Source organism: Hyperoodon ampullatus, assembly GCF_949752795.1.
Source record: "Hyperoodon ampullatus genome assembly, chromosome: 3".
Classification (NCBI taxonomy): domain Eukaryota; kingdom Metazoa; phylum Chordata; class Mammalia; order Artiodactyla; family Ziphiidae; genus Hyperoodon; species Hyperoodon ampullatus.
This window is the reverse complement of record NC_136916.1, coordinates 5,491,781-5,513,078: the sequence shown is the minus strand read 5'-3', so window position 1 is coordinate 5,513,078 and position 21,298 is coordinate 5,491,781. Positions and strand designations below refer to the sequence as shown.

General features: G+C 38.3%; 1 protein-coding gene across 1 annotated transcript in view; it reads right to left on the bottom strand.

Annotated features, from left to right (window-relative positions):
* Nucleotides 1-21,298, bottom strand: part of CUBN (cubilin) — a 276,969-nt gene that overhangs the window by 197,054 nt on the left and 58,617 nt on the right. Inside the window, exons 23-27 of the mRNA XM_079700464.1 lie at nt 17,054-17,246; nt 15,413-15,573; nt 14,806-14,987; nt 13,894-14,050; nt 6,489-6,676 (exon numbers count right to left, since the gene is read on the bottom strand). Of these exons, the coding sequence (XP_079556590.1) occupies nt 6,489-6,676; nt 13,894-14,050; nt 14,806-14,987; nt 15,413-15,573; nt 17,054-17,246 (881 nt within the window). The remainder of the gene's footprint in view (nt 1-6,488; nt 6,677-13,893; nt 14,051-14,805; nt 14,988-15,412; nt 15,574-17,053; nt 17,247-21,298) is intronic.

Here is a 21,298-nt window from a genome sequence, read left to right as displayed (position 1 = left end):
TATCCTCCACCATCAGCTTCTCCCTCAGCAGAAACTTTTTTTTTTTTTTGGCAAAGGAAGCATATCAACACTAGTGGAGCAAAAAGACACACAGGAATGGCAACGGGCAGATGTCTTTCCAGACACCTCCCAGACACCTCTGGTGTCTTGTTCTTAAAAAAAGCATAGCATTTGCTGAATTCTTTATATGCTGTCCTCTGTCAGAAAGTAAAGAGTGAAGAGAAGTGCTCTCATGGACTAATCCTGACCAGCAGAGAAGTGGTTGTTACTGTAGAAGTGACCAAAACGTTAGGAGAGAGTGATCAATTTCCCTAGAGCCTGTGATAATGGGACACATCAGTCATGAGCTTGAGGCTTGAGAGAGTGAGACTTTGCAAGGAGATATGAGCCCAGGGACCAAAAACAATTTAAAAATTAAAAATTAGGGACTTCCCTGGTGGCACAGTGGTTGAGAATCCGCCTGCCAATACAATCCCTGGGCCGGGAAGATCCCACATGCTGCAGAGCAACTAAGCCCGTGTGCCACAACTACTGAGCCTGTGCTCTAGAGCCAGTGAGCCACAACTACTGAGCCCGTGTGCTACAACTACTGAAGCCTGCACGCTCTAGGGCCCGTGTGTCGCAACTACCGAACCCGCGTGCTGCAGCTACTGAAGCCTGCATGCCTAGAGCCCGTGCTCCGCAACAAGAGAAGCCACCAAAGTGAGAAGCCCGCGCACCGCAACGAAGAGTAGCCCCCGCTCGCCTCAACTAGAGAAAGCCTGCACACAGCAATGAAGACCCAACACAGCCAAAATCTTTTTTAAAAATTTTAAAAAGAACAAAGAAAAACAATAAAGGAAAGGAAATTCAAGAAAAATGACAAATTCTTAAAAAATTAAACTCTGTCCACAAAGTCAGGGCTAATTTGGGGAGCAGTAAAAGGGAAAACCTCAGAAGAACTCAATCTAAGAAACAAACCCATGGGGCCACCCAGGACGCTTCTGACCATCGTATGAGCACACAAATTAGCTAAACTTTGGGATAGGGTGCAATTAGAAAAATATGTCTATGTTTTAAAGCTATGACTGGGGCAAAAGAAAGATGAAAATGTGAGTTGGACCAGTGCTTACAGAAGATAGTGTAATGTGGTGAAGATGAAGTAGAAAGAGTTCTTGTATGATCTTGAAACTGGAAGAAGAAACACTGAAATCCAATTTAGAAGATAAGACAGTCAATTCCTTTACATGAATTTTTCCAGGTTTAAGTGCATTACATCCTATTGAACTGAGAGGTGCGGTCATTGCAGAACTAATTTTGTAATCTTGCTCGCTTCATGGGTAATTCAAAACAACACTTTAGGGGAATTCCCCGGCGGTCCAGTGGTTAGGACTCCGCACTTTCACTGCCGAGGGCCCGGGTTCAATCCCTAGTTGGAGAAGTAAGATCCTACAAGCCGCAGGGCACGGCCAAAAAAAAAAGAACAAAACAATGCTTTAGCATGCCGGCAGAATCCTCATCCCTGCTGGAAGGTTCTGCCTCTTCCCATAGACGTGAACTGTGAGCAATGCAGGCCAGAGGGCTGGGCCTCACTGCTCCTGGTCAGAGCTGGTCAGGCCGCCTAGAGGGGCGCTCATCCATAGGCAGGCTAGATCCATGCCTTGTTGTCAAACTGAAAAAGATGAGCCACCCATCCTTGTAATTTGTCAAGGGAAAGTCTAGTTGGCTGTGAGCACTTGAGGTCCATGGTCACGTAGTGTCATGGCTGGGGTAGCCTTATTTAAGCTAAAACTGTGAGGTTGCAGAAACTCAGAGGAAGCTTTGGGGATGAAAGATAGAAATGGACTATACGTACGCAGGGAGAAGCAACAAAGCCAGAAGAAAGGAGAAAGAAAGGAGAGGCTACTGAGCCCCCTTGGTTCCCGCCCTCCCCCGGCTTTTCAGCTGATCCCGTGGCATGAGGTTTCTCCCTTTCTTAGGGGAACAGCCCTTTCCCAAACACTAATCTTCTCTCCATGGGTTAGTGTGAGTGTGTACCTGTAACCAAGAGTATAAGGCAGAACAGCAGGACTGCCAGAGGTCTGAAGGCAAAATGTTTCAACTTCCAAAATGTGGGAAAGATTTATTCTGGAAGCTCACAGATGAGTAAGATTGATGGTAATTTCGGGAAAAGTTCTAAATTGGACACTGGACGTAAGTTGTCGGTATGTAGCAAAGATATAGCCAATGACCACTGCTTCCCTATGAAAGTGTCACGCTAAATAACAGGAATTCCTCTTGGTGACAGTGTCACTAGAGTGGTCAACCTGAGGGTTCCATGGAGACCCCCTCTTGTCACCTCTGAGAGTGACAATTACGGAAGAGGACACGCATGGAGTATGCGTGGTGTCACGGCTCAGAGCACCAGTCCACAGCCACGGAGCCTGGTGGAAGGCCTGGCTTCGCTACTATAACCTTTGTGACTACAGACAACCTGGCTTTGTCTCAGTTTCCTCACCTGTCAAATGGGAAAATGACATTTCCTACGTCACACGGTTGCTGCGAGAATTACCTGGCAAATAATGTGTTCAATAAACACCAGCTATTATTATTACCAAGTTGTTTGAATAGTGCTATCCCAAAAACGTTCAATAACAGATGCATTTTAATCCAAGAAACCTATCATTTTAGAGTATTTGAAACAGGTAGCGTCTTTTTGATTTTTTTTTTTTTTTTTTTTTTTTTGCGGTACGCGGGCCTCTCACTGTTGTGGCCTCTCCCGTTGCGGAGCACAGGCTCTGGATGCGCAGGCTCAGCGGCCATGGCTCACGGGCCCAGCCGCTCCGCGGCATGTGAGATCCTCCCAGACCGGGGCACGAACCCGTATCCCCTGCATCAGCAGGCGGACTCTCAACCACTGCGCCACCAGGGAGGCCCCTTTTTGATATTTTTATCAATTATTTTTGGAGAAGTCATAGGCCAATGGCCAATGAGTTTATATGCAAATGAATAATGCTCTAAAGACCAGAGAATCAGGATTTAGAGGAATCATGATGAGATGGAATTCTAAGGCAAAAGAGTGAAATATAATTTAATAGAAACAATATCCTGTTTGGCTATGAAGCCATTGCCATTCATGTAAAAGTGACCTGGAGATTACAGGTGTTTAATATCATCCAACATTACGACTTGGCTAACAACAAACCTACAATACCAGAGCACAAGAACCAGATAATATGGTCCAACGCCAGGTTAGCGGGAGTGTTGAATCCAATCCAGTGCCACATTTTAAGAGACTCTGACATACAAGAGAACACGAAGAGGAGGGTATCCCACGAGAGCTGATCTTTCTGGACTTTCTGGGAGCATTTCTCCTTGTCACCTTGTGTCACAGTCTCTCCCCTCAGCTTCCATGATACCACAACCTCGTAGGTTTCCTCCTTCCTCTTCTCCCCACCCACATGCTCCCAGATGACCTAACACTGGCCCTGGATTTCCTGTACCTCTCTGTGCTGATTTCTCCCAAATCCGTCACTTTTGTCTGTATATTCAATACCTATGAAAAATCTCTTCTTCCACATAGAGCCTCAGACTCAAAATAAAAATGAAAAAGTGAAATCAAGTTATAAAATACAAAAGAAATCCTTAAGGTTGACTTTCCCAAATTGCATGGGCAACATGGTCTTACTCCTTTAAGCAAATGACCCTTCCTCCCACTGAGTATTTTATTTCTAAATCTGAATCATTTCATTTTGCCCAGAGGACAAAGAAATAAAGGATGGATTCGCTTCCCAGTGGGATCTTTACCAACCCACACCTCTCAGCAAGGCTGGGCACAGTGTCCAACCAGCACCTAATCAAGTCCTTTCATAGTTTCAATCCTGTTAATTCAAAATAACTCAATTCTGGCTGCAGTAATAGCTACTCACTTTGGTCTTGGCTAAGTCACTTGAAAAAACCCTTGAACTAGAAGTTATTAAAATAATGAAAACTAGACTTTGTGTTTGTGGCTTTTCTCTCCTTAAGTGGTTATTTGTGCTTTTAAAATTTCCATCATAAACCAGCCATTGTAGAGATTGCTCTGGTCTTGCCCCTTGGCTTAAAGAAATGGAAAACCTCTCCTCTCTCTGGCAACAGTGTGATTCTTTGGAAGGCTTTGCTGAACTTCTGGTTCTCATTCTGTGTTTTTGCTGCTCTCACCATCAATGTTGCTTAAGATACACATCATCTGTGGACGGCCTCTGATTAGTGGCTCGGCCATTGTTGGAACAAGTATTTTTCATTTGACAGTTTTCGAGCACTTCCAAAAATTATCTGATGGGCCTTTTTGTTACCATTCCACCCTCAAGTAAGTCCAAAGAGCTGGAGTACGGTCCCTGGAAAGGTTTCAGCTCAGTTCCTCCCCATTCTTTCTGCCAAAGCCTCCTTTCAAACCCAGTTCAAAAGCTTCCTCCCCGCCCCGCTCTCTCCACTGTGCTTTATCAAATAAGGCACCCAGCAGATTGTTAAATGTGCAACATTCTTCACGCCCACGAATTGTATTTTGGGTTGTGCTTGAAATGGCTGAATTGCAGTGACTGTGTAGAGATTATACAAAAAGGCCAGTTTGGAATTCAGTGCTTTCTCATTAATTAATAGCTCTCCTTAAGCTGATGCTAAAATATGACTGTGATATTCAGTTTAACCTGAACTTACTGAACCCCTATAAGATCCCAACTCTGTAATCAGTGCCTGGGTTACAAAGTTAATCAGAGACAGCTCACACCTTCAGAAAGTTCATGGTCCAGTAGGGCATGTGGACACAGTCACAGAAGTACAAATATGATATGATAGACTGCTGGGTTTGTGGTATGAACACGTGGCTTTGAAAGCAACCTGTGCCTTTTTTTCCCTAAAGAATGGACAGTGTCTCACCATGTGAAGAAAAGAAAACGGTGATCACTCCAGGTAAAGGAATGAGACAAACATGCCTTTGTTAAGCTTGTGAAGACCACCTGAGCACTAGATCAAGGAAAGGAGACTTTAAAACCACTGTCAGTTTCATGCTTGTTTTATGTTTGTTTTACGTTGTCTCACATTTTCTTTGAATACTAATAAATATAACTTTCTGATGGGTAAACACTATGCTTACTATTTCTACCATACTGAGTTTTTCTAAATATAAAGCAAGATTTTTTTTTTACCCAAAGAAAGTATCCTTCAAAAACAAGGGAATCCATAAATTCGGCACCTCACAAAGTCTCTCAAAGTATGGGAAGCTTTCTCTTCTTTGTTTTGAACAAAAGCACAATTTGGAAAAAATATGTCAATCTCAAATGACCTCGATCAATGCTAGTTTGTTTTAAAGAATTGGTAAAAAAGAGGGTTAAGAAACTTTTACAAAGATAATGGTTTTTTCCCTGGGAATATGGCCTCAAAGTTACATGTGCTGAACGTTGGAGGCCTTTGCAAGCAAGACTTCCAAAAATCACTGACCATCTTAAAGAGAAACACACTAAACAATTGTGTTGTGGATAGATGGGTTGAGGGGAAATGTCTTAATGTTATCACAGTGGGTACTGGTCTCTTCAGAAAAGATTTCTAGTGAAAACATCATACATGGATTCAGAAGTATTATATATTAGCAATGTAGACGGAGATAAAAGATGATGTGTTAGAGGACTCAAAAAGTGATTTTATTAATGATGAAAACTAGATGGCAAAATATATGTAAATAGCCTGAGTAAAATTGTTTCATGAAGTGTGAAAGTGGAAAATAATATTCTAAACTAATATAATAGTTTATAAAATATATAATTTTATATATGAATGTATAACTACATTTGTAAAGTAAAGTAAGTAGCTGCCTACCTGTTCAATCTATATCTCTACAGAGTTGCATATGCAAGTTAGCAAAAAAGCTTTGGTAAATAAAATATTTTATCATAAAAGTAGCAGATTACCTCATATTTTGGGTTACCTAATTCTCAAGCAACTTTTATCACATAGCATTGTATATGGAAAGTTCAATAAATGTTATTGGTGGTCATTATTGTAACAAATAGAAACTTCCATTTTACAAATAGAAAAATTAACTGAAATGAACTTAAGTTTAAAAATAAAAAACAAGAATAAAAATCATGATTCCCAGTATCAGGTAAATTAAGTGTTAAATAAAGCCATGATACTTAAATACTTTCTGATTCTTTGTTTACAGAGAACAAACATAAAAACAACCAACAAAAACCAGAAGCTATTCTTCTACTTCTGCATTATTTAAGCAATACGAGATTACTCAGTCCAGAAGTTACACTGAAACCTAAAAACACAGTTATTTGTGAATATAATTTAGTAGATTAAATATCCTTACTATCAAGATGATGCAGTGAAAGAGACATGAAATATACCTGTTCAAATACCATGGGTAGTTGGCATACTATAGACATGTAGGCAGAGTGAGAGATTCGGTTCTACGAAGCATGATGACTTTTATCTTGGCTTGCTAACTTGAGCTGAAAATGCAGAGATTTATTTAGCTTCAGAACACATACCTCTAAGTAGTCGGTGTAGCAGTTTGGGTGAGGTTCCAATTCGAAGGCTAAAAACGTATAATTCACAGTGTTTCCAGTTGTTGCTTGGATGGTCCAGTTGCAACGCTGATTGACGGAATAGGGATTTGGATAATGTATACTCTCTAAGATGCCATAGGTCCGATTCACAATCACCACGTTCTCACACGCTGGAAAAAATAATGATTGTTAAGAACCACAGTCATATATATCATAACTGCTCCAAGATGTGTGTGAGATTTTCCTTTAGGAAAACAGCTAGGTTAAAAAGAAACCTATGGGGCTTCCCTGGTGGCGCAGTGGTTAAGAATCCACCTGCCAATGCAGGGGACACAGGTTCGAGCCCTGGCCCAGGAAGATCCCACATGCCGCAGAGCAGCTAAGCCCATGCGCCACAACTACTGAGCCTGAGCTCTAGAGCCCGCGAGCCCACAACTACTGAGCCGGCATGCCACAACTACTGAGCCCGCACGCCTAGAGCCCGTGCTCCGCAACGAGAGAAGCCACTGCAATGAGAAGCCCGTGCACCACAACGAAGAGTAGCCACCACTCACCGCAACTAGAGAAAGCCCGCGCGCAGCAACAAAGACCTGATGCAGCCAAAAATGAAAACAAAAAATAAGTAAATTTATAAAAAAAAGAAACCTATATGTATGTGAGTGTGTGTATATATGCAGACACACGCACACATACATGCATAAATACACATGTAGTTGGTGCAGCATCTTTATAGAGAAACGGTTTCCATTTAGAACACATGTGCAATAATACTTAAGTGAATTCATAAACCTTAAATTGTCATTAAACTGGCCTGCGTTAAAATAGGCATCAAATTCCTGTGAATCGGTGCAGAGCAGAACAGCTTAGCACGACTCAGACATCAGTCTAATTTGTTTGTTTAGAAAAGTGCAGTAAACATTCCATGCTTCTGTTTTTCTAACTTTAGCATTTGGAAGGGACAGAAATCTTGGCCTTTAAATTCAACAGTTTAAAAACACAAAGTCCTATGTGAGAGCTAAAAATGAATAACAGCATGGCTTTGTTGAACCTTCAAAAGTCAGCATGAAATCCATAATAAAGACTCTGCTATTCCTCCAGTTAGTCATCAGGAAGTATCAAACGAACAGAAGCCATGTAAAGGATTTGAAGAAGAAATAAAAGCATTAAATTCTGAAAAAAGTCTTCAAGCCAGTGGTGGCATTTCCTTCAGCTGAATGTTCAACAAAACCATGCTAGGGACTTCTAGGTACAGGGTAGTCCTGGGAGTCAGTGCCAAATTCCGCCAAACTAAATGGCTTGAATAAGGCCTGTGCAGGCCTCTTCTGGAGTCTTTTTCATATTGTATGATGTGCAATAAAAGAGAATGGGAAAATAAATACTACATCGAAAACGTTGTCTCTGAAAAACGTGGTTCCTAGATGAGTTTCTACTACACTGCTTCTCCACTGGTGGCTGGGACATCATTTGTAAGCTTTGGTATGGACAAGCCTACATTTGTGGGTCTTCAAAATCTTCCTTTGCTGGAACAAGGGAATAAAACTCTTTCTTCTTAAAAATATTTAGGTCACATTTTTGACCACCAAGGTTTTCTAAAGAAGAATTTTGTTGTTTTGGATGCCTGCGAGAAGTCACAACTATTAGGCAGGTAGGTACCATGGGCCTCAATGACTACACAACAGGGCAGGGGAAAATATATTCCATTAAACCCTATGGGTTGTCTCCCAGTGCTCAGACATTATACTATCTGCAAACCTCCAATTTCAAATAGCAGATTGCACAGAAAATCTCACCGGTTAGCTCTGATTCTACCGTTAAGGACCTATATCCATGTGCACTACGTTACTCCTTCAGTGTTCTGACATTATTAGAGAAAAACAAAATATCACAGGAATACAAAGAAAAGAAAGGGACCTTTAATAATCAACATGACTATAATCAAGAAACAAATTATCACAGCAATAATAATATTAGAGAATGATTATATGCTCAACCAAACAGATACATCCCTTGATAAAACTGGGGAGAGATTTTCATATACTAACGATGAATTTCTGAAGAACAAAGCCATATATCATTAAAACTCAATATTCAAAACTACCTAGAATGTAGCCTAACTCCCAGAAGTAAGTGAATGTGAGCCTTCAAATTCATACATTTCAAGGTTAAATATTAATACTCTTTCAACTAATCCAAAGGGCATAATCTGTGTATTCAGATTATGATCTTATAATTTTCATTCCATTTTTAGGTAATTGTGCCAAAATTATTGATAAATTTAGCTTTGGTGGGGCAACGAACTCTACTTTTTAAAACACAAATGAAGTGTTTATTAAATAACATAAATTAAAGGAAAACTTATTTTCTTGAATTTTCATTTTGAAACTAAATTTAGGAAGTATTTAATTCTAGTGCTAGAAGGGAGATTTCCTGATCAACTAATGTAATCTTTTTTTATGAGAAAGTCATGCAACCCCAGAGAAAACAAGTGAACTTCTGAGGGACTTGGGGGTTAGAACAAACACCTGGGACCCTTGACTCTTTGTTCAATGCTCCTTTAGTTCCACCATCATGCCTCAAGGGAAAGCAGATTTTAAAATGGCATCTCTACAATGACCAGATTTTTCCACAGCAAAGAATGTGCCTACTTCACATATGATTCATAAGCATAGTCTCCCTTAATAAAATTTAAGTACCTTTTGAGATAGAAGACAAAAACAATAGTGTTTCAGACAAGCAAAAGCTGAGAGAGTTCAGCACCACCAAACCAGCTTTACAACAAATGCTAAAGGAACTTCTCTAGGCAAGAAACACAACAGAAGGAAAAGACCTACAATAACGAACCCAAAACAATTAAGAAAATGGGAATAGGAACATACATATCGATAATTACCTTAAATGTAAATGGACTAAATGCTCCCACAAAAAGACACAGATTGGCTGAATGGATACAAAAACAAGACCCATATATATGCTGTCTACAAGAGACCCACTTCAGACCTAGAGACACATACAGACTAAAAGTAAGGGGATGGAAAAAGATATTCCATGCAAATGGAAACCAAAAGAAAGCTGGAGTAGCAATTCTCATATCACACAAAATAGACTTTAAAATAAAGACTACTAGAAGAGACAAAGAAGGACACTACATAATGATCAAGGGATCGATCCAAGAAGAAGATATAACAATTGTAAATATTTATGCACCAAACATAGGAGCACCTCAATACATAAGGCAAATACTAACAGCCATAAACGGAGAAATCGACAGTAACACAGTCATAGTAGGGGACTTTAACACCCCACTTTCACCAATGGACAGATCATCCAAAATGAAAATAAATAAGGAAACACAAGCTTTAAATGATACATTAAACAAGATGGACTTAATTGATATTTATAGGACATTCCATCCAAAAACAACAGAATACACATTTTTCTCAAGTGCTCATGGAACATTCTCCAGGATAGATCATATCTTGGGTCACAAATCAAGCCTTGGTAAATTTAAGAAAATTGAAATTGTATCAAGTATCTTTTTCCGACCACAATGCTATGAGACTAGATATCAATTACAGGAAAAGAGCTGTAAAAAATACAAACACATGGAGGCTAAACAATACACTACTTAATAACGAAGTGATCACTGAAGAAATCAAAGAGGAAATTAAAAAATACCTAGAAACAAATGACAATGGAGACACGACGACCCAAAACCTATGGGATGCAGCAAAAGCAGTTCTAAGAGGGAAGTTTATAGCAATACAATCCCACCTTAAGAAACAGGAAACATCTCGAATAAACAACCTAACATTGCACCTAAAGCAATTAGAGAAAGAAGAACAAAAACATCCCAAAGTTAGCAGAAGGAAAGAAATCATAAAAATCAGATCAGAAATAAATGAAAAAGAAATGAAGGAAACGATAGCAAAGATCAATAAAACTAAAAGCTGGTTCTTTGAGAAGATAAACAAAATTGATAAACCATTAGCCAGACTCATCAAGAAAAAAAGGGAGAAGACTCAAATCAGTAGAATTAGAAATGAAAAAGGAGAAGTAACAACTGACACTGCAGAAATACAAAAGATCATGAGAGATTACTATAAGCAACTTTATGCCAATAAAATGGACAACCTGGAAGGAATGGACAAATTCTTAGAAATGCACAACCTGCCAAGACTGAATCAGGAAGAAATAGAAAATATGAACAGACCAATCACAAGCACTGAAATTGAAACTGTGATAAAAAATCTTCCAACAAACAAAAGCCCAGGACCAGATGGCTTCACAGGCGAATTCTATCAAGCATTTAGAGAAGAGCTAACACCTATCCTTCTCAAACTCTTCCAAAATATAGCAGAGGGAGGAACACTCCCAAACTCATTCTACGAGGCCACCATCACCTTGATACCAAAACCAGACAAGGATGTCACAAAGAAAGAAAACTACAGGCCAATATCACTGATGAACATAGATGCAAAAATCCTCAACAAAATACTAGCAAACAGAATCCAACAGCACATTAAAAGGATCATACACCATGATCAAGTGGGGTTTATTCCAGGAATGCAAGGATTCTTCAATATATGCAAATCAATCAACGTGATACACCATATTAACAAATTGAAGGAGAAAAACCATATGATCATCTCAATAGATGCAGAGAAAGCTTTCGACAAAATTCAACACCAATTTATGATAAAAACCCTGCAGAAAGTAGGCATAGAGGGAACTTTCCTCAACATAATAAAGGCCATATATGACAAACCCACAGCCAGCATCATCCTCAATGGTGAAAAACTGAAACCATTTCCACTAAGATCAGGAACAAGACAAGGTTGCCCACTCTCACCACTCTTATTCAACATAGTTTTGGAAGTTTTAGCCACAGCAATCAGAGAAGAAATGGAAATAAAAGGAATCCAAATCGGAAAAGAAGAAGTAAAGCTGTCACTGTTTGCAGATGACATGATACTATACATAGAGAATCCTAAAGATGCTACCAGAAAACTACCAGAGCTAATCAATGAATTTGGTAAAGTTGCAGGATACAAAATTAATGCACAGAAATCTCTGGCATTCCTATATACTAATGATGAAAAATCTGAAAGTGAAATCAAGGAAACACTCCCATTTACCATTGCAACAAAAAGAATAAAATATCTAGGAATAAACCTACCTAAGGAGACAAAAGACCTGTATGCAGAAAATTATGACACTGATGAAAGAAATTAAAGATGATACAAATAGATGGAGAGATGTACCATGTTCTTGGATTGGAAGAATGAATATTGTGAAAATGACTCTACTACCCAAAGCAATCTACAGATTCAATGCAATCCCTATCAAACTACCACTGGCATTTTTCACAGAACTAGAGCAAAAAATTTCACAATTTGTATGGAAACACAAAAGACCCCGAATAGCCAAAGCAATCTTGAGAACGAAAAATGGAGCTGGAGGAATCAGGCTCCCTGACTTCAGACTATACTACAAAGCTACAGTAATCAAGACAGTATGGTACTGGCACAAAAACAGAAAGATAGATCAATGGAACAGGATAGAAAGCCCAGAGATAAACCCACGGACATATGGTCACCTTATCTTTGATAAAGGAGGCAGGAATGTACAGTGGAGAAAGGACAGTCTCTTCAATAAGTGGTGCTGGGAAAACTGGATAGGGACATGTAAAAGTATGAGATTAGATCACTCCCTAACACCATACACAAAAATAAGCTCAAAATGGATTAAAGACCTAAATGTAAGGCCAGACACTATCAAACTCTTAGAGGAAAACATAGGCAGAACACTCTATGACATCAATCACAGCAAGATCCTTTTTGACCCACCTCCTAGAGAAATGGAAATAAAGACAAAAATAAACACATGGGACCTAATGAAACTTAAAAGCTTTTGCACAGCAAAGGAAACCATAAACAAGACCAAAAGACAACCCTCAGAATGGGAGAAAATATTTGCAAATGAAGCAACTGACAAAGGATTAATCTCCAAAATTTATAAGCAGCTCATGCAGCTCAATAACAAAAAAACAAACAGCCCAATCCAAAAATGGGCAGAAGACCTAAATAGACATTTCTCCACAGAAGATATACAGACTGCCAACAAACACATGAAAGGATGCTCAACATCTTTACTCATTAGAGAAGTGCAAATCAAAACTACAATGAGATATCATCTCACACCAGTCAGAATGGCCATCATCAAAAAATCTAGAAACAATAAATGCTGGAGAGGGTGTGGAAAAAAAGGAACACTCTTGCACTGCTGGTGGGAATGTGAATTGGTACAGCCACTATGGCGAACGGTATGGAGGTTCCTTAAAAAACTACAAATAGAACTACCATATGACCCAGCAATCCCACTACTGGGCATATACCCTGAGAAAACCATAATTCAAAAAGAGACATGTACCAAAATGTTCATAGCAGCCCTATTTACAATAGCCCAGAGATGGAAACAACCTATGTGTCCATCATCGGATGAATGGGTAAAGAAGATGTGGCACATATATACAATGGAATATTACTCAGCCATAAAAAGAAATGAAATTGAGCTATTTGTAATGAGGTGGATGGACCTAGAGTCTGTCATACAGAGTGAAGTAAGTCAGAAAGAGAAAGACAAATACTGTATGCTGACACATATATATGGAATTTAAGAAAAAAAAATGTCATGAAGAACATAGGGGTAAGACAGGAATAAAGACACAGACCTACTAGAGAATGGACTTGAGGATATAGGGAGGGGGAAGGGTAAGCTGTGACAAAGTGAAAGAGCGGCATGGACATATATACACTACCAAATGTAAGGTAGATAGCTAGTGGGAAACAGCCGCATAGCACAGGGAGATCAGCTCGGTGCTTTGTGACCGCCTGGAGGGGTGGGATAGGGAGGGTGGGAGGGAGACGCAAAAGGGAGGGGATATGGGAACATATGTATATGTATAACTGATTAAATTTGTTATAAAGCAAAATAAATAAATAAATAAATAGAAAGAAGAAAAAAAAAAACAATAGTGTTTGATACACTTCGGTACAATGGAATAATGTCTAATTAGAAGATTGTAATGTTTAATCCAAATGAAAACCCATTAGCTGTTAACCTGTTACACTGATCTTTAGCTGAATTGCGACTGTCTCAGCATATTCCCCTTCGAAGTTTCTGTAGCTTACCACGTGCTTTAGTTGCACGACATTAAATTCAAGGCGTAAGCATTTCTCCCTCAGATAGAGTTAAATTTTTTTTTCATAAGGAGGTAAGATTTCTTTCAGTTGCTCAAACCAATAGGTTATACTTATTTCAATTTGCTTCATTCATCCAGAGATTGAAGACCCACTATAGGCACCAAGCAACTGGCACACACACTTACTCTGGTGGTATTTAAGCAGGAAGCCACGTCCTTGCTGACCTTCATCTGTCCTCAGTTTTAAAGACATTCTGTCTCCACTAGAACGGATGACAGGCGGTTTCTCATTCCCACAAAGCTGAGTTAGCAGATGAGAGCTGGTACTTGGTCCATCATATACCTTTAAGAAAACGTTTTAAATGTCAGATGATTATGGCTATAAACACTATCTAAAGGACACTGTATTTCTTAAGAAGTGGGGAAGAAATACAAAATGATATGACAAAAGAAGAGTCCTGAATCAAAATATCTTTTAAAATTATATTTAAATGTCTATAAACTTGAGCCATGAACTCAGAACCCAGGTTGAAATGTAAAGATTGAAAATGAAGGATTATTACATGTTTTGGAGACCATAGCTATTATCAGTAGTGTTCCTTGCTTTTTTAGTTCATAGTTTATAATTTATTGCACTTTAATACATTTTTTATTTAGATGGTTTTTCAGTGGACGAGGGTGACTTGCTGATACTACAAAAAGTCCTGTTTCGATGACTTCAAATATCTTCTCTAATTCACCCTCTAATACATCCTCTAGATTGTTAGTTTTCAGTGTATATATAGAAATTATATAGATAATAAATATGATAAATCTCACAACCCCTTTCAGGAGATTTTAACCATATCTTAACAGTACATATTTAATATATTGATATTTTAAGTACTTAGTGTACCAAGACATTCATTAATATATGCTGTACTTAGAAGGCTATTTTCATCAAATTTTCTTTTAATTTTTTATTCTGTTTAAGTTTTTAATATGGATCTTTTGTTTAAATGTTCCCCTTTCCCGAATCTCAAAAATAAAAAATGATGCATTAAGGTGTGTTGGGCCAGATGGAAGCAGTGAAGGCTACAAGTGAAACTTTATACATACGGCCAGATAATCTGAAGTGCAGTTTGGATGATACTCCAAATGGAAGTCTTCAAATTCCAGTTCAAACGGACTGCCGTGGCTGGATTTCAACCACCAGTGGCATTGGGAGCTGTGGTGGTAGGGCATCGGGTAGTTGGGAGATGTGAACACGCCGGTGGGAGTGGTGAGATTGCCTCCACAACCTACGGGAGAGAGACATGGGAGGACACACATCCTTCTCTTTCTGGTAAAACTGCATCTTCTTGTCTATATCAAACTGGTGCTACTGTCACTCCCCTTTAAACCAAGTTGCAAAACAAAACTGCACCACCAAAGAGTAGCTAGCCTATAACCCTAATTCACATCAATGTACTTTCCTTTTCCTACCCAAGATGAACAGCTTGATGAACTATACCAGGGAACTAGAACATTTTCCCTTACTTTGTCCTTCAAAAATAAAAACAAAACGGCTACTGTTAATTCAGAAATATTCACAATGTTGAAGTTTATTATAAATAGTACTGACAAAATACAGCTGGAAAAAAAATAGATAAGAGCACAGCAATCCAACAATCAAGATGCCAGTTAGACTGGACTCTCCAATAAAAGACAAGTCTTGGCCATTTACCTGTTAAAGACCCATCCCAGTAAGCCGAGAATCCAGGCCCTGAGCCAAAGAAGTCACTCTTAAATTTTAACCATAGTTTGTTACTGTGGGAGATGATTCTTGGAGGTGGATTTGAGCCACAGTATTGCCCCAGGGGTGGTGAAGTTTCATAGCCTCCATTCCTGTGACAAAATACAGATGTGATCATTTGTTAGGGTATTGATAATATGACGATATAAACATTGAACGTTAATTGAACTTTGAGATCAAAAACAGATCAGTTTGTCAGTCAACCTCTCTCTCAAATATTCTAAAAACAATTTCAATTTTTCACTTCATTAAATAATATATGAATAATAACATAGAATAACCATCATGTATGGTTGGCATGACATTTTATATAACCAGTTGCAAATGGAGAAAAAGTGTTTAATCTTCTCCCTCTCAAATAAAGCATCTGGCAAATGGGTCAGAGAACAAAGGATAAAGAAACCATAATTATTAACAGTAGAAACAAATGTTGCTTAATTTTACAGAGAAAACGTAAATGTTTTTCTTCTCATTTGAAAATTTTCAAAATTTAATATATTTGACATAGTTAAGCAAAATTTTGAAAATAATTCTTTCCCCAAGAACTTTTGGGGTCTTAAATCTAGTTTATAATCTATAGCTTTTTCAAGCCTAGAAAAAAATATTCACTCAACATTAAAGTCCAATGATTGCTGAAAATTATGTTGTTTTAGCATTACATGGTATGATAATGCTTTATTGTTTTAGTATCTTACTTTACATCATAGAACAAAATTTACTGTAAAATAGTATACGATTCTAGGCTTTTGAAATGCCAAATAAAAAATTTAACACAGATGCACACCAAATTGATTAGTCTAATTTAACTCAATGTAATGATTTGGGGAGATATTAATGTATAACTTAACTCACCTTTACTGCAAATATAACTTTTAAAACCCATTCTTTCAAAGCACTAAAGAATTAAAGAAAAAAGCCTTGCACTGAAATTCACAAGCCTAGAATTTATTATCTGAACACAAAAAAACTTTGTGAAAACTTTATCTTACCATGATTTTTATGACAAATTAGACTAAATGGACAGTAAACAGCCTAAAATTTAAATTGATTTTACATAAAGTAGGTATTCAGTACCTGAATTGCAAGTATCTAATTTCAGACCAGTAGTATATCTGTTTACTCTGCCCAAATAAAATTCAGAGTTTATTTTTAAATATTCCCAATAAAATAATCACTTCGAAATAACCACCGAATCTTATGCAATTTTCTGTTTTCCTACTGTTAAGCCAGGTTCCAAATGATAAACTTTATTATTTATTCATTTTTATTCAAACAGAAAGTCACAAAAATTATAATCATCCTCATCAGTTCACTCAGTCCCAGGTAATTAATTTTTTTTTCATCTTGATCTTTTGTTAGCACTTTTATGAGTTCATCAGTTTTCCATTAGAGTTCTAAAAATGCTTATTCATTCAGTTCAGCAGTATAGAATGACAAACTTTATATCTTGCAAGAAAGAGCACAAAAAGGAGCTTTACAGAAAATTTCTATATTTTTTCCTTAACCTTTCCAAGAAAGATTATGAATGAAAATAAATAATGAAAAAGATTATGATGAAATAAAGGTGCTCACTTGATTTCCACATAATCTGCTATACATATTCCACCAATGGCCTCCTCCAAGGAGAAGTTTGTGAAGTGCAATGCAATCTGTTGGCTGGTTTTCACTGTGATCCTATAAATGCATTCTAAGTTGTTGGGATAATTACTGGGGAAGTTTGGAGAAGTGAAAGTCCCAGATTCACCTGTATAGTCTTCCAAGCACGCTGTGAAAAGAAACAGATCACAAGAGAGGAAATAAAAAATATTATACTACATTTACCAGACATTCAGTAATATACACTTCATTAATTTTTGCCAAGATACTTGATTTTCAATAGGCCATTCGGGGATGTTCAAAGAATGATTTCCTTTCAAAACAAAGTTTTTGGTCTCAAAGGCAAAAACAATTACTAAATAGTAAACCTAAGCTGTGTAGTGGAATTTGTTACATATAATCGCGACTTTTTGGTTCTTGGAAGTGCTATAATTTTTTTAATCCATGCAAATTATCATAAACATTAAAAATTAGGCTCAACTGCAGAAATCACAGGGGGAGGCCTAGCAATAATTCAGTTCTGTTCTTCTTTTTGTACCCTTCTTTCAAAATGGTTTTTGTCAAAGCATGAATTTATGAGAAATGACAAAGCTGGTACCAAGCCACAGGGTGAAAAATAGGAGATGAGACCCAGGGATCAGAGTGACCTTGAATCAATGCCCAGCTCAAACAATGACAAACTGTACAAGCTTAGGCAAGTTGCTTCACCTCTCTGACCCTCATCTCTAAAATGGAGTTGTAACTATCTTTGAGTGTACACCCAAGCGTCAGAGATAATGCAATTAAAGGACTTGGACGTGCTACGTGCTCAGTAAATGGTAGTGATCATCATTATGCTTTGAAATAGAACAGAAAAGTGTAAGAAAAGCAGAGCATAAATGTGAGGCATAAATTAGATCATTCATATGAAACATTTAGATAGTACCTGGATAAGTTTATGTCCTAAATAACTACTAACTGTTCTACTTTAACAGTTTCAATTTGACCTCTTCAGTCCTTCAGACTCTCTAGTCACTAACCAGCCCACTCCAAATGCCCTCCAAATCTGAGATATTTTCCAAAGAAAGTCTGGTTTCAATGCATTCTTAATGTATCTTCAATTGTATCCAGTAATAACATAAATCTAGGATCCAGGAGTAGACACAGGTCTTTGACTGACAGGTTTTGGAGGAGAATAAACTATTATACTTTATGATGAATAAAAAAAAGAAAATGAGGAAGTTCAGGTGTGCTATTTCCCCCAGTTTCAGCTGTATAATCATACTCAGAAAAGAAAAAAGGAACCACTGGCTTTGAGAGCACAGAGATGCACAGGAAATACTACAGGTTCTCCTACCTACGTACGGCCTTCAGAGTAACTGGCATTCACCATGCATTCGGTTTACTCGATTTTAAACAGCAAGTAATCAAGGCTTAATTTATTGAAGGAGTTGACAGTGATATTTAACTTCAGGGATGAATGTTGTATATACTTCTATACTTTTCTACAGTCTGCCAACATATTTCTTCAAGAGTCAAGGAAGAAAAGAAGGAAGGGAGGGAGGAAGGAAGGGAGAAAAAAAGGAAGGGAAAAGGCAGAGAAAAAGCAGGGGAAAGCAGGAGAGGGGTGGGAATGTGTGTGAAGAGGTGGTATATTAGGTATTTCAGATCCACTAATGAATATTACTAAGATAAAAATTGATGGATCAGGGCCTCCCTGGTGGCGCAGTGGTTGAGAGTCCGCCTGCCGATGCAGGGGATACGGGTTCGTGCCCCGGTCTGGGAGGATCCCATATGCCGCGGAGCGGCTGGGCCCGTGAGCCATGGCTGCTGAGCCTGCGCATCCGGAGCCTGTGCTCCGCAACGGGAGAGGCCACAACAGTGAGAGGCCCGCATACCACAAAAAAAAAAAAAAAAAAAAAAAAAAAAAAAAAAAAAAAAAAAATTGATGGATCAAATGGACAGTAAGTGAAGGCTGTGACCCAGTCTCCCTGAGCTGACGAACTTACAGACTAATTGACCACCCCTGCATTCAAATAGCTTCAGCCAATAAATCAAATATCGAGAGCGAATTCTCTGCTCGTTTCACTTGTTCTTAAAAAGATACGGTTCCTTGCTTTCCCACTCTACCCCCAGAGGGGAGATACAAGTGCACTGAGTATTTTCAATGCAACTTGGAATGAGTCTGCAGGAGAATGGCCTGTATAATCAGGTTCCCAAGTAAAGGAAATTTTAATGAAAAATTTTGAGAGGTAATGCTGAGTAATTTCCCTGTACCTTGTCCCTATGCAAGTGATTAATGTAGTACTTGTAACGGGCGGGTGGTTGTGAATCCCTACTGAAATCCTGATTTACACATCAAGCTTCTTTTCCATTGTTGGCACAAAGGTAAAAACGGTCCCTGAGGTATTCAAACGCTCTTCACGCTGTTCACTTTGTCTGACGTGCTGTATCCGACAACCTGCCCCCTTCCCCAACACACCTATAACAAACTCTTACCCATCATTCAAAGTCAAATTCAAAGATCACTTCCTCTGTGAAACATTTCCTGATCAAACAGAATTCATGTCCTTGTGCTCAATGAAACTTTATGCAAATTGCAATCTGAACCCCCAATATATATTTTATTGTGATTGTGTTTATGTGAGTATATTTCCTCTACTAAGCCTTTCCTCTCATTCATTGAGATTTGAATGGGACCTTGTTAACCTTTATTAATTGTCACCACAGCACCCGGCCCAGATCACATCTAATAAATATTTGTTAAAATTATATTACTTAATGTGCTGAAAACTAAGAAGTGGGGGACGAGTATCTAACTTCCTACCATTGTCTCTACGCAATCCCTATTCCTTCCACTTTTCTCACCTCATTTTCCTCTATCCTCTATCCTCTCTCCTGGGTATATTGTGATTCTTTAATATTTTATAATATTTACTAAATGTAAGTTATAGGAATCTCTGTTTCCAGCCATGGCAAGTAACTAATACTAGACTAGCCCCTCTCCATAACAACTATAAAACTGGACAAAATATAGGAGGCACTGGACCACAGGCAGTCCAAGACTGCGAACCTTGACAGAAAGAAAATTCATGAGGTAGGAGTCTTGATTTCCTTGGCTTTTTATCTGGGCCAAGAATTTTCTGACCACAGCTGAAGCCAAAGTAGTGAATGACAGTTCTGTTGAGCTGAGGAAGCAGGGATCAGAGTGTAGGGCTTCCAAAGGCACTGGCACTGCTCCAGTGAGGAAGACACATACAGAGAGGGGAACCAGGCATCTGCGGCAAGTTCCCTATGAATTCCTGCCAGAGCCTGGACTGGGCAAGCATGAGGTGAGACTTCAAAAGTCATGCCAGAGAGTAGCTCCTGCTAGGTTGGAGCGGGTACACCTGCTACAAATATTAAATGGTAGAATATTTAATGTTAAAATTTGACTGTAGTTTTATGAGATTCACATATCTAATTTGTATTACAGAGAGAAAAACAATGGTTCTCTAAACTTAACGTACTTGTTTCTTGAAAGGTTAGTAAGTCCTCTTATCTAACACTGAAATCTGTACAATGTTCACGTGTTCTTCCCTTGACAGTGTAAATTGCTGTTTAGAGAATAATATTGATACTGAGAAATATCAGTAGGTTTATGCTTAGAGGCAGTATACTGAGAATACGCTAGACTTTGGCTTCCTCTTATGCTTTGCAATAAACCATAAATAACTAAAGTTGAATATATTCCCATAAAAGGATATTAATGTGTTGCCATGATGTTTCTTACATCAACACAAGATACAAACATGAAAAATGCCTTTTGTTTATATCTTATGTAGCCAAAGGAAAACTCATATCCAATGGCAGTTTGCCTTTTATTATGGTCTGACAACATTTACAAAGAGATGAAGAAGAAAAGTAGATTTCTTCCATCCACTAAATTCAACTGAACTAGCAGTGGAAAAACACATCTCTGAAGATCAAAGACAGCTATTAGTAGGCCTCTCACATCTTTCTTTCTGACCAACTTCAAAAGAAAAAAAAAAGAAAAGAGGAAGTACACAAACATCTGCTGTGGACCACTACAAAATCACAAAACCATAGTTTTCTAAAAATCACAAGGTGTGTCTGCCTCTACTAAGCACCTTTAAATACGTGTTGGTAACATAGCATTCAGCTCATTATCCAAGGGAAAATTCAAAACACAGATAATCCTCCAACTCAAAAAGCAATGATGGTATTGTCCCATACGATCTG